At 47.9% G+C, this 13,517-nt stretch overlaps 1 protein-coding gene across 4 annotated transcripts in view; it reads right to left on the minus strand.

The window, feature by feature from the left end:
* Nucleotides 1–13,517, minus strand: part of Hnrnpul1 (heterogeneous nuclear ribonucleoprotein U like 1) — a 35,957-nt gene that overhangs the window by 2,505 nt on the left and 19,935 nt on the right. For all 4 annotated transcript variants that reach the window (XM_076574278.1, XM_006988033.4, XM_006988034.4 and 1 more), the window contains exons 8-13: nt 11,663–11,929; nt 9,891–10,013; nt 9,667–9,795; nt 3,099–3,267; nt 2,287–2,583; nt 775–1,061 (exon numbers count right to left, since the gene is read on the minus strand). In XM_076574278.1, coding sequence (XP_076430393.1) covers nt 775–1,061; nt 2,287–2,583; nt 3,099–3,267; nt 9,667–9,795; nt 9,891–10,013; nt 11,663–11,929 — 1,272 coding nt within the window. The remainder of the gene's footprint in view (nt 1–774; nt 1,062–2,286; nt 2,584–3,098; nt 3,268–9,666; nt 9,796–9,890; nt 10,014–11,662; nt 11,930–13,517) is intronic.

A 13,517-nucleotide genomic window follows, 5' to 3' on the forward strand; every position in this document is an offset into this window, starting at 1 on the left:
ACACACACACAAGCAAACACTCACATATATAAAAAAGTAAATCTCAGTAGGTTGCTGGGCCAAGCCCACACTACTAAAAGGACTAGCTGAGGTCTGCCTAGCCCCAGAGCCTTCACTCATCAAACCTTACAGGAACTTCCTAAGTGAGTTCTAGTCATGTTTCTGGTCCCTTATGGGGAACACAAGGACCAGACGGGGTCAAACTATCTGTCCACGATCACAAAGCCAGGCTCTGGAGCTAGGCTTTGAACTTAGTCTTGTCAAACCCCTAGGAAATGTTTTGGCTAGATGGCATCTAGGAAGCACTCAGCTGTCTCCTGGCAGCTGCTCCCAGCTGCTTCTTGGCATGTAAAAGGTCCTTAGGAAATGGCTGTGATTAATAAGAGACTGCTCCGGTTCACAGAAGTACTGTCCTTCTAAGAACTGGAACAGGGCCTGGAGCTGCTCAGGGACAAGGTTCTCATCTACCTTGGGACCCAGGCCTCCCATGATGGGCAAGAGGTGACTTCACTGAGTGCTTTCTTATAGACCCAGTGAGGCCGGTGATATGACCTTGCTGGTAGGACCCAAGGCTTGTAGCTACCTCCAGCTTGGGGGTCTAGCCATGTCTAGTGTTCAACACAGCTGAGTAGGTGCAAAACAAAAAGGGGATCGGCTGCAGGGAGAAGTGCAGACCTGTGGCCAAATAATGTGCTGGTGATACATCAGGCCTGCTCCCCTCTCCTCTAGGCAAGTGCATATGTGTGCACATATATATACACATAATGACCTCACCTGTGGAGGGCTGTAGCTGCTCACTGTGGGGGTGCTGGTATTGGCGCTGGAGCCAGGGATGTTGCTGTTTTTGTTGTAGCTGCTGGCCCCTGGGGGGTTCCGAGCAGGGCTGTAGCTGGGTGGAGGCGGCGGCTGCTGTGGTGGTGGTTGTGGCGGTGGTGGCTGTTGTGGTGGTGGCTGTTGCTGGGGAGCCCGGTTATAGCTGCCTCTGTTGTTGGAGTTGTTATCCCGGTTGTTGTTACCCCAGCGGTTTTGGTTGTAGCCACCGCCTCCGCTGCGGTTGAAACCTGCATTGAAAAACCACATGTAAAAGAGGCCTCAGCATGGCTATGCCCAAGGTTGAGCTCAATAAAGCAAGCAAATGCAAGTGATCCATTTGAGCTTCCCTTAGGCCCTTGCTACACTTCCTTGTCCCTGCCCTGACCCAACACCTAGAGTTGTTTGCAGACAGGTCTGTCTTCCACTGGACTGTGAGCTGGCAAGGCACAGATTATCTTGGGTGTGTCCAGCTCTACATAGCTGTTCAACAAACTAAAAAGGATGTTCAGGAAGGATGCTAAGTCACAATCGAGTTCACTTCCTCACAGAAATCCTCAACATGCTAGGCCAAGTGGCCTTTCCTGAGCCTTTGTACAATTGTTTCTTGGACCTGAATCCCATAACACACCAAAACCAGGCTCAGCAGGGGACCTTCCTGAGCTGCTTCCTTGTCTACATGAACATCCCTGACCACTGAAGGAGGGTCTAGGACAGAATCGTTTTTGTTTTGTTTTTTTCCAAGTTTTGTTTCAAAGACACATTTTATTTTGTGTGTGTGTGTGCCATATGTGGCTGGTACACAGAGGTCAGAAGCGGGGATTGGATACCTGGAGCGGCAGGTACAGGCAGTTGTGAGCAGCTCAATGTGGTTGCTGAGAACTTGAGCCCTCCGGAAACTGCTGGGCCATCTCTCCAACCCCATGTTTGTTAACTTAGGATAGTATTTTATTTTAGACACCACACTTGTTAAGAATCTTGGCTTTAAGCCGGGCGTTGGTGGCGCACGCCTTTAATCCCAGCACTCGGGAGGCAGAGGCAGGCGGATCTCTGTGAGTTCGAGGCCAGCCTGGGCTACCAAGTGAGTCCCAGGAAAGGCGCAAAGCTACACAGAGAAACCCTGTCTCGAAAAACCAAAAAAAAAAAGAATCTTGGCTTTAGCTCACTAGACTCCCAGCTCAACTTAGCTGTATGATCGTGGGCAAGTCAACTGCACTAAACTCTAAGAAACATTCTTCATTTGTTTTTAAACCAAAAAGCAGTCCTATATTTGCCCTTTGTCAGATCTAAAGATGGAATCTAAGATTCCTCAAAGGACCGTGTGGTCAGACAGGGGAAGACCAGCACAAGAGACAACAGTGTACTTGGGAGGCTGGGCAGTGGGAAGATCCAGAGGTTACAGAGTAGTGATTCCTGCCAGCCCTCCCCCACAGCCTGGCCTTGGAATGAAAGGATGGAGGAGGTAGAGTGTCTCACCTCCTCGGTAGTTGCCTCCTCCTCCACCACCGCCACCGCCACCTCCTCCCCGGTTCTGAAAGCCTCCTCTGTTGCCTCCAGGGGGGCCTCGGTTGTCGTAACGCTGGAAACCACCGCCGCCACCCCCACGGCCACGGAAGCCACCACCTCGGTTGTCAAAGCGCTTTTCTGGGGGTGGGCCAGCCTTGCGGCCTTCTTCATTGTACTGCCTCACCAGCTTGTCTGCTTCCTCTCGCTGGAGCTCGATGAACAGAACCTCATCCAGGAAGTCCCCAACATCAGGCAAAGTGAAGTTGGCTAGGCGGAAGTAAACAGGGAAAGCAGGTCAGCACCTTCTGACACCTGACCCTTCTCATCCTCTGACAGAGCAGGAAGGCTGAAGGAATTCTAAAGTGAACAAGACAGGTTAAGACAAGACCCCCCAACTGCTTGGTGTGACTGGCAGGAGCTAACCAAGATTCTTTCCCTCCCTTTAACAAAGAGGACTTTGGGTCCCTCCACCCTCACCTCCAGGAGCTGTGGCGGCAAGTACAGCCACATGCCTCTTTCTTCCACTGTGGAGCAAACTGAGGCTTGCCCAACTGGTGGGTGCCAGAGGCGGGAGATGGTGCAGGCCTTTCAGCTTAGACTCTACACTTACTTTTCTTCATGACACCCATCCTCATCTATCCTGAAAGTTCTTACCCAAACTGAGACTAGGAGCCTGTTCCCTCACTATGTGAGTGATGGGAGAGACAAAATAGAAACAGAGGAGACCACAGAGGGAATCATCAGGAGCTGGGGTTGGCCCCCAGGAGCCACTTGTTTCCTACCTTTCATTTCTAAGACTGCATGATCTGGGACATCTTTGCCTTCTTCGTCAGTTCTCTTTATTGTGCGGTCCTTTAGGTCCTCATCAGTTGGACAGATTACAATAGCTTTCCGCTGGAAGCCTTCAAACGGTCTCATTTTCCGTCTCTGGGCTGACCCATAAACATTTGTCTAAGGGTAGATAAGAGGTGAGAAATGGGATATTCAGAGCTGTCTCTCCTGCAGGGCATTCATTATGTAGGGCAGTGCCGAGAAAGGTGTACTAGGGATCCTCCCAGCAGACTCAGGAAATAGCTTTTTCACTTTCTAGACCCATGTCCCAAATGAGGTGACTTAGGAAACACAAAGAGATCAACTCGTAATAGCCGGGCTTTCCTTATTAATCCCATTTGTTACCGGCACTGCAGTTCACAAATCCTTCCCCTGTTCTCAAAGGATTATGTGCTTGCGGTAAAATATTCCATACAAGGTATAAAGCTTAAGGGAAGAACCTCTCCAACCACCAGGCATGGACCATACTTCCCAGAGTAACACTGGATTTGAATGTACACTTCTAGAAGTACTTATATCTTGCTTAGTATGAACGGGATTGCTACTGCATACACTCTTCTGAACTCATAATCCTCCTGCCTCAGCCTGAGTGCCAAGATTACAGTATTAGTTCTAAACATCCCCCCCACGGGGGAGGGGGGGTGTTGAGACAAGATCTATCATGAGACAGCCCTGGCTGTCCTGGAACTCACTGTGTAGACCAGGCCAGCCTCAAACTCAGCGATCTGCCTGCCTTTGCCTCCCAAGTACTGGGATTAAATGCGTGTGCCACCGCTGCCCAGTGTTTCTTTTAAATAGTTCATTAGTGGAAAGGACATAACCTACCAGTCTTTCTGACAATTATGTAAACGGTTTCCATCAACACCTTAAACCTTCTCTCTTCTCTCCTCTCAAACACTGGCCTTACCCACAAGTCTACTCATGGAGACTGACAAAGTGACAGCCTGTGCTTTTCCAAGGTGCAGCTGGCTACTGCTTTGTTTTCCTTCCTTGAGGCGGTAGGCAGCTGCCTCCTGGGCAGGCGCTGGCAGAATACACGCAATGACTGAGAGCAGCAATAACAACATCCAGTGACCAACACCCACCATGTGCCAGTCAAGTCCTTTGCCAGGACTGGGGAGGATGAACAGAAAGCAAGACAAGGTATGAGTGACAGCTATCAGACAGCAAACGCCTGAGGTGTAGCTTGGAGAGCCTGGCTCTAAGTCAGAGCTTCAGCCTGCTACTCTGGATTTACTTGGTTTCTGGCCCTGAGAGGGCAAACAGTATGAAAGCCTCATATTCACTACTGTGAAGATAGAATGAGTTTATGTCAACTGAAGCTCTGGGCCCTGGTTCACTTCCAGCACTCAACAGATATGAGCCACCACTGATAATGGTCGTCACTGGGTGGGGTGCTGTGGATATTTATATCATGATGTCGAAGCAACTCAGACCAAAGGGAAAGGTTAAGCTGTTGCAGTATCCCAAGTGGAAAAACAGTGAGGCAGGCAGAAAGAGCACAGGCTTTGGAGAATCTGCATGATGAAATCCCAGCTGTGCCATTGAGAATCTGTGAGTCTGTAGACAAGTCCCCTAGTTAGTCTGAGCCTCAAACTGCATCTGAGAGATGGGATCACAATGCCCTCCTGCTGCCTCTGGTAAGGATTTGCAGATGTGAAATTTTGTGGCATGTGGCAGGGAAGGAAGCCAGCCACAGGGTGGATCTCAACATACGGCCAACAGGGCCAACAGTGATCTGAGAGGCTTCCCAATGCAAACACCAGGATAAACTCAGCCTGAGGACAAGACGGTACAAGAGATCTTATTTCAGGAGGTCAGAGGCTGGGGCACCGTCACGGAGTGGTGGGAGATCCAAGCTGTGTGTGCAGCTGTTTGGTCCTAAACCAATGAGCTCCCTGGACTAACATACATGGCAGGCTGAACGTTCTTCCCTACTCCCAGAACTTCCTGAAGGAAGCACAGCGATGGGGTAGAAGGTAGACACCTACATACTGTGGCCTTGAATAACAAATGATTTCAAGACAGAGATTATATATAGTTACAGGGGTAAAGCTAGGTCCTCCTCAGTACCTACACTAAAAGTTAAACATCTGGCTTCCTTCAGCAATACTATTAAGTTTCCACCTGACACAAAAGCCAGAATGGGTGGTGGGCATTAGGATGTCTGTGGCCCAGGCTATTTGCTGATTACTTGGTCCATTCGTCTGGTGCCCACAAGTGGCCCTGCTCTTACTCCTCTAACCTGGGAGGCAAAGAGAAACACATTCTGGATATCTGCTATGGCACACTTGCCCTGTCAAAGTTCCAAAGGGACAAAGAGCAGTAACCCTCACAAAGGGGTCAATCTCTGTAGCTTTACAAGAGGGATGAGGGTAGAGTAGCCTGGACTCACAAGTGGCTGACCTTTGGGATGTGGTGTGACTCTAAGGCATGTCCTTGAGCACTGAAGTACTGAGGAGTCCATTCTGGACAAGTTCTAAGAGTCTCTATCTCCCCTGCTGCTTCCTGGGCTTGGGGAAGGGAAGAAGAGCCATGCAAACACTCAGCTTTCCTGGAGGAAAGGAATGAACTTCTGGTGGCTGTTACCAAAGCAAACAATGAGGTCAGAGCCCTAGGGCGAGCCCTGCACTATGTGGTCTCTGGGGGCTCTGGGGCTGTTGCCAGGAGACAAGAACAACAGGGAAGTCAGCCTTTCCAGTCTAGATTCACTACCCAGCTCCTGCTCCTCCAGTCCCACAATGCTGGAGGATGTCAGCTCCAAGAGAGCAGCCAGGGTCTGTTCTCAAGCTGCAAACTACCTCTAACCTAGGCAGAAGGGAACATGGTAAGAGTGGGGGTTCTTAGACAGGATGTTTGATTAGTTCTGATGTGGGACAGTGAGGGCAGAGGACACAGCAGACACAGATGGTAACTTCTGCTGACAGTCTAAGTTCTTTCAAAAGGCCTACAGTCTGATCTGTCTGCTCTTTCTTGTCCTATTCAACAGGGCCAGTCTGGCAGCAGAAGTATAGGTGGGTTCCAGAGGAGCACATCTGGCAAAGAAAGCTTATTTTGGGTTGAGTGAGGTGAATCCCAGCGGACAGAAGTACACACATAGGAAGAGGACTGGTCTGAGTGCCAGAAACCAAGCAGGCTTGAGGCTCTAGGGACAGTGGGGTGGAAGACAGAAACTTCCCTCCAGTGCCTGCTAACAAGAGGCGGTACTTTGGGGCTCTGCTCTCGCCCTAGGTTTGTGTCAAGAAAAAATGTGGCACCTGCCAACAGGGACAAGAGTGGGCCTAGAACCACAAGTTTTTTGTTTTATTTTGAATCTGGGTCTCACAATGTAGTACTGGCTGGCCTGGAACTCAAAAGATCAGCTTGCCTCTGTCTCCTAAGTACTGGTATTATGGTATGCATCATCATGCTCAGCTAGAACCAAAGTGTGAGTGTGAGACTAAGTCAGAAAAGTAGTTGTATCCAGTCCTGACTGGCCTAGGCCCTGACACACTCCTGGAAGGGTCCCATAGACTATAGCCCCCAACCCCAGGTGGGTGAGACAACTTCATTATCACTTGGAGCACACAGCTCCTGCTGTGTGTTCTGTTTCAAGGCCCTCTGACAGCCTAGGGACAGGCTAGAAACCTCATTCTATAACAGGGCCACCTGAAGCCAAAAGGCTCCCCTGCTCCTCCTGGGGCTTTCAATAGCCAGGCATTCTTGGTCATGTCCCTCACCCCAACACCCTTGTACACATGACCAACTACCTGCTCTGAGGACAAGGCTCTGTCTGTTCTTCCATTCTCTTTACCCAGGCCTACCTTCTGAAAGATTTTCCTAGTTCCCACTACAGACCCAACTACCAGCAATCCTGCTACTTGGGAAGTTACCAGTACACAATCTTGCCCAACTTTAGGACATGCTCCTTCCTTTATGAGGTCTTTGTTTCTCTTCTACTTTACCTCATTTTTTCCCCCTTGAGACAGGGTTTCTCTGGGCAGCCTCAGCTATCCTGGAACTTACTCTGTAGACCAGGCTGGCCTCAAACTTAGAGATCTGCATGCCTCTGCCTCCCAGGTGCTAGGATTAATACTTCTATTTTTGATGTTCTAGATGTTTCTCTCTGATACCCATACAATCTGAAGAAGCTGCTGAGATCATTATGGGATGAGAGCTGTGCCTATCCTATACATTCTAGTGCGGGGCTGGGGTCTGGCAAAGGTACAATCTTGGCTGCTCAGTCTCTCCAGGCTTGTACAGGTGAGTTCTCTTCCAAGAATAGACATGTCTGAGGCTGGCATATATAATAGGTACAGAAGAGCTAAATGTAGGGAGTATGACTTGGCCTGAGAGTCTGGGAACAGAGGTACTCCTATGCATTATCAGCATAAACCTCACAGCAGAGGCTGTGGGCAATGCCAGGATCTGTTCTAAACCTTTGCTTACATTCATACAACATTCCCTTTCTCATAATCTGAATTTTCTGGAACATATTTTCAGAGTTGAGGCTAAAACAGGAAAAACCAGTGGCTTTAAACCCCTTTCTTGACCTCATTGATCTAGAGCTTCAGCCCCTGGCTGCAGCCTTGGGTTAACTAGAGAACCGTGTTCTTTACTCTGGAGAATGGTTGGCCTGGTTCATACAGCCTGATCTGCATTCCTTCTGCAAGGTCAGCAGGCTGAAGACCATAGGCAATCTAGTGCAGCCCTGGTCCTGACTCCAGCTCCAAACAAACCAGCACCTGGTAAGAAGGCTGAGGACTCGGCTCTACTTTGTGCCTTACTAAACTGCAGGACAGAATGGCACACAGTACGCTGAGTGTGCTCATTTGACCAGCGAAATTAAAGAACAGGCAAATTCTTTCTGGGGACCCCAAAAGAGGAACCTTAGGGTATTAACACTCTCAGAACAGTAAGTCCAATTGGGTACAGACAGACTAAAATCCCAAAAGAGCTTAACAGGAGAGTAGGGCAAAGTGAGTTGGGGAGCAAGTGAAGACATAGTTTGATTGGAGAACACTTGTCCAGCATTTGTAAGGTCCTAGATTCAACTCCCAGTACAAAGAAGTCAAGGATCTCCAGAGAGAAGGTTGAGTGGACCTTTCTGACAGGACTGGACTAAAGAAAAAGTACACTCATATACTGTCCCCAACTGGTCTGTGAAGGATCTTCAGTCCACGTGAAGACATGGTTCCTAGAGATTTCCTTCCCAGCATGCCAACCACCAATGCTAGTGACCAGCTCTTTTCATCAGGCCTTTAAACTCAAAGTACCAAGCAGTCAGTCCACACATATAGGAGGCACTTCAGCCAGGTTATACGGTGGGACTTTAAAGGGTGTCCTGCTTGTTTATTCTTAGGTATCACCCCCTTCCTGCCCCCTCACCCCCACCCCCTTGAGAAGTGTTTCTTTGTGTAGCTTTAGAGCCTGTCCTGGAACTAGTTCTGTAGACCAGGCTGGCCTTGAACTCACAGAGATCTGCCTGCCTCTGCCTCTTGAGCACTGGGATTAAAGGCGTGCGCCACCACTGCTTGGCTTACTTATAGGTTCTTAAGAGAGCATGAATGTAAGGTTTAACTACAGATTCAGAGACAAGCAAGTAAACACCCCCTGCTGCTACTTCATAAAGTCTACATGACAAATGTCAAGTACAAAGCTACATAGGCAACAAACATGCGGAACTCATTAGAGACAGGGATCCTAAGCTATTTTCAGCCACTCATTCTTTTGACAATGCCGAAACCATGCATATTTTTAATCCAAACTCAAAACTGACCAAACCTTAACTGAAATATAGATAGAATACCATGAGTTAAACATGTGCTCTCCACTCATAAAAATGTGTCCAGTAGCTAGACCACCCCTATTCTGCAGAGCAGGTAATGACATACACCAGCTGTCTCGAGATAGGTCCTGTGAAGGTGTGGGGCCAATAAGCTTCCCATTTTGCAAACTAGGATGCCGAGATCCACAGGATAAAGTTGGCTGCTCACAAATGCAGAGCTAGCAAGTAACAGAGTTGGGGTTCAAGCCCAGCCTATGAGGCTTAGAAATCTTTGCCTCTTGGAGAAATGGCTCAGTGATTAAGAGCAGTGGTTGCTTTTCCAGAAGACTTGGGTTTGACCCATGTGACAACTTACAACTGTCTGTAACTCTAGTTCCAGGGGGTCTGATGCCTCTTCTGGCCTGTGTGGAGCCAGGCATGCATGTAGCATACTGATACACACTCAGGCAAAACACCTACACACATCAATTAAAAAAAAAAAAAAAAAAAAAAAAGCTATGCCTCTTTCATTTGCCTATGTGACTTTTGTCTAAGAATGAATGAATGAGCTAATATGTCTGGGTCGTGGCCCTAACCCCAGATAGGGCTCAGAACGCAATGTGAAGGGTCTATAGCTACACCTCGTGTATGGTGTACCCCTGGTCAGCACAGCTGCTACAAAACATTATGGAGAGATGAGAAAAGGGCTGGGGGATTTCTCATGCAGTGACTAGGCCTCCTTCCCTCTCCCAAGGACCGGTGGTCACAAGTACCTGATCGAGGATGTAGTTGCGTTTCTTTCGGGCAGCGATCTGAATGAGGCGGTTGAGGCACTGAGTGGCCTGCTGGATCAGGACATCCCAGCGGCCAGCATAGTTCCGCTGCCGACGCAGGCCCATCACCTGTGGACAAGAGGTAATGAAAGGCAAGTGAACCTAGGTACTGGACAGCACCCAAAAGCTGGGAGGTGCGTAAAGTGAGCCTTGGTCATCCTTACCCGCATCTTATCCATGATGGCATTGGTACCCAGAATGTTGTACTTCTTAGAAGGGTTGGAGGCTGCATGTTTGATGGCCCATGTGGTCTTGCCGGCAGCAGGCAGGCCCACCATCATCAGAATCTACAAGAATAGGACAGGGAAGGGTGCTGTGAAACAGCAGCAGCATGTGGCATGGTGGCATAGTGCCACCCTGGCTTGATGGTGCCCATGATGATGACTCTGACCTCCTGGTTGCCTCTGGAAAATGGAAGCAATAGCATCTATCTCAGTGCTGCTGTTGGGAGTCAAAGACAAGGCTTGTCAGATTCTGAGTCTAGGATCTGGCATAGGTAAGCATAAGTCACGTCCCACCAATAGAGGTTATAGAACGATGACTTTTCCCAGCCTCTGGCAGGAGAAAATGTGACCTTGAACCATGGACAGGTATGGGAAAACTGTATAGTCTCAATGAGTCTGAAAATTGGAACGGAGTTGTGCCCATGAGTCATGAATTCCATTTAATCTTTATATTTAGAATTCAACAAACACTACATGTAACCTAAATGCAGAATAAGGGGAATTAATCTTTTTTGAGGCCACTAATATGTTAAGTCAGGTGTGGTGGTACACACTTCTAGTCCCAGCTACCAGGGAGGCTGAAGCAGGAAGATGACAGGAGTCCAGGGAGTCTGAGGCCAACATGGATAATACAGCAAGACTGTCTCAAAGAAAGATGTATAGAGGGCGATTTTCATGCAGCAGGACACAGACCATAAAATATGTAAAATGACAGGACAGCAAATTGTTTGCCACAAGATCTCAGTTATAAATGGAGAACATCAAAAACAGGATAAACTCCAAAATCTTCAGATAAATTTATCTGTAAATGGTAGAATTATGGGAAATTTAAGATTTCTATACATTTCTTAATTTTTTAAAAAACAAATAAAAAATGTTTATGAGAAATAACCAAAGAGAGAGAGAGTGTCAGGGACAAGGACAGAATCCCTACATTCCTTCCTTAGGGTGGGAGAGAGAGAGAGAGAGATAGGAGAGAGATGGGAGAGAGATGGGACAGAGAGAGAGAGAGAGAGAGAGAGAGAGAGAGAGAGAGAGAAATATCCTTTTTTTAAAAAAAATGTGCATTGGTGTTTTGCCTGCATGAGGGTATCAGGTACTCTGGAATTGAAGTTACAGACAGCTGTAAGCCACCAAGTGGGTGCTGGGAATTGAACCCAAGTTCTTAAAGAACAGCCAGTGCTCTTAACTACTGAGCCATCTCTCAATCCCTGGGAAATAGATATCTTAAGAAAAAGAGCCACAACTATATCATCTGGTAGGCTAGAGTGGGACTGCTATGAATTCAAGGCCAGCCTGGGCTAGAGACCCTGGCTCATTAAAAATAAACAAAAAGAGACAAGGATCGCGGGTACAGCTCCCCGAGCCGCTTGTCATGTTCTAAGCCCTGAGTGAAGGGTGGAACTGCCCAGCCTTCTCCAAGAACACTGGCTATCAGAGTATGTTGCTATCCCGTTCTGCTACGAGGAAGCCTCTTTTCCCCAGACTCAGGCCTCACTGAAAAGTAGTGAAGTCACTTCCCTGTGGAACTTTTTTTTTCAAAACTGCTTTTCAATTCCAATCTCAACCCCAAGGAGCCGGGACAAAGAAGTCACATGCCCAAGTTTATTCAAATTTCTGTCCCTTTCACTACATACAAGCTACTTAGTTTCCCTCCTCTGCCTTGGATGGCTCTGGAGAGGCCACCAATTTAGTCTTCTGGTCCCACTTACCTCACATTCTGCTTTGCTCTTTGGTCCAATGGTGCCCCGGATCCGCTCACTGAGGGGAAGGTGCTGGATGAATGTGAACCCTGGGAGAATAGAACAGTAGGGCTCTGCCCTCTGCCCAAAGTTAAATTCCACAGCACAATTCTTCACCAGGACATGAGGGTAGAGGGCCTGACCCCCTAAGGCTTCTTTCTGGATTCGGAAGGCAATGCCCATCCACTTGCCATTCTTTGTAAAAGAAAGCTCCACATCATTTCCACATTCAAAATCCTAAGAGAAAAAGCCAAGGGTAAGCTGGTGATAGTGGACATCTGTAATTACAGTATCTGGATGGCTGAGGCAGGAGCATGAATTTTAGACCAGTCTGGGCTACATGAAGTCTTGTCTTAAGAACAAAAGCACAAACAAATGCTAGGATATTAACTGTAATCTCTTAGCTTAAGGCACTGGGGCTCACAAGAGAGTCAATGCAGGGAGTAAACAGCCATTGTTCTGGACCCCAGTGCATTCTTCCTTGGTACACACAAGTTAGGCAGCACCAGGCAAGGTTCAGAGTCACTTTGCCCAAACCCTCTTTTTACCAAAGATCTTTAAGCTGGTAACATATTTGTCTTGTGCTTAGGATGAGAGAAAAATGAATGCAAAGGTTATCTTGCCTTATCCCCCAAACAGACAGGGCAGCCCGTACAGATAGAGATGAAAGAAGCCAGACCTGGCACTTTTAACAGCTCTAAAGATGTAGCCTCTTGTTCGTTCAATACACATTCCTAGAGTTCTCACATTGTCCCTGGTACATGAGTGTGTTGATCTTGATTCCATGGAACTAAGGGGCCAATGGAGAATCCAACAAGGAGTCTCAGTATTGTAATTCAGGAAAACCTCCCACGGGTTTCTTAGAGGGAACTTATGTTAGGTCTCAATCAGTAGATGGAAATGAGCCACGTGCACAAACCTTGTGGTAAATGAATACAGGCCAGGCACCCTGACACATAAAAGGCAAGAGAAAAGTAATCTCAGACACACAGGGACAGACTCATTTATTTATTTACTGAGTTGCTGAAATTTAGTGGGTCCTATTTTGTGGCCTTAAGAAAATTATTTTATCTTGTTTCTCTATGGGGAAAAGGTATTTGTGGTATTTAATACACAGGGTCATCATAAGAATATGATAGGTCAGTGCATTTAACACACAGGAGATGCATGTTGGAACTGAGCTCTCACTACAAGCTGCCAGGCACTGTAGGTGTTGGGGGCTGTGCTAGAATTGTGGGGGAAGAGCCATGGCTCCTCCTTAGAGTGTGACAGGCTCTCCCAAGTTCCCTCTGGAGTTTAGAAGCATTGCTGATGGTGGAGCAGAGCACTGACTTGTTTTAAGCACAGTGGCCTGGCCAAAGCTGCTCCAGAAAGGTCATTGGAGAGGAGGTTATAGTTAAGCTTCAAAACTCAGGATGAGACAGCACACCGAAGCCAACTGTAAGTTCTAGTTTCTGACAAAATGGTACAGGATGTAGTATTCTTTCTGAGATTAGGAGACCACCTTAAATGTTCCCTTCAAGGACCAGCAGAGTATCCTTTTCTGAGGGGACAAATGGTTCCCATCACCTTTGCTCTAGCATGGAAATGAATAATGTGGGTATCGCCTGCCTTGGGCACCACCTTTATTAGAAGAACCACTACAGGGCAAAGAAACAAGCACCCGCAGCTAACAGGCTTACCCACAGAGCCACCTGTCCAAGGCAGGGTTGTTGATAGCACCTGCTGAAGACACAGCTCAGTGCTGCCCTCTAGCTGCAGTAACTCTACTTCCTACTGTCGAAATGCACCATCCCTTCCCGACTTGGAAAGCTGCTTAGTCCTT

The sequence above is a fragment of the Peromyscus maniculatus genome, chromosome 1 (genome assembly GCF_049852395.1).
Source record: "Peromyscus maniculatus bairdii isolate BWxNUB_F1_BW_parent chromosome 1, HU_Pman_BW_mat_3.1, whole genome shotgun sequence".
Classification (NCBI taxonomy): Eukaryota; Metazoa; Chordata; class Mammalia; order Rodentia; family Cricetidae; genus Peromyscus; species Peromyscus maniculatus.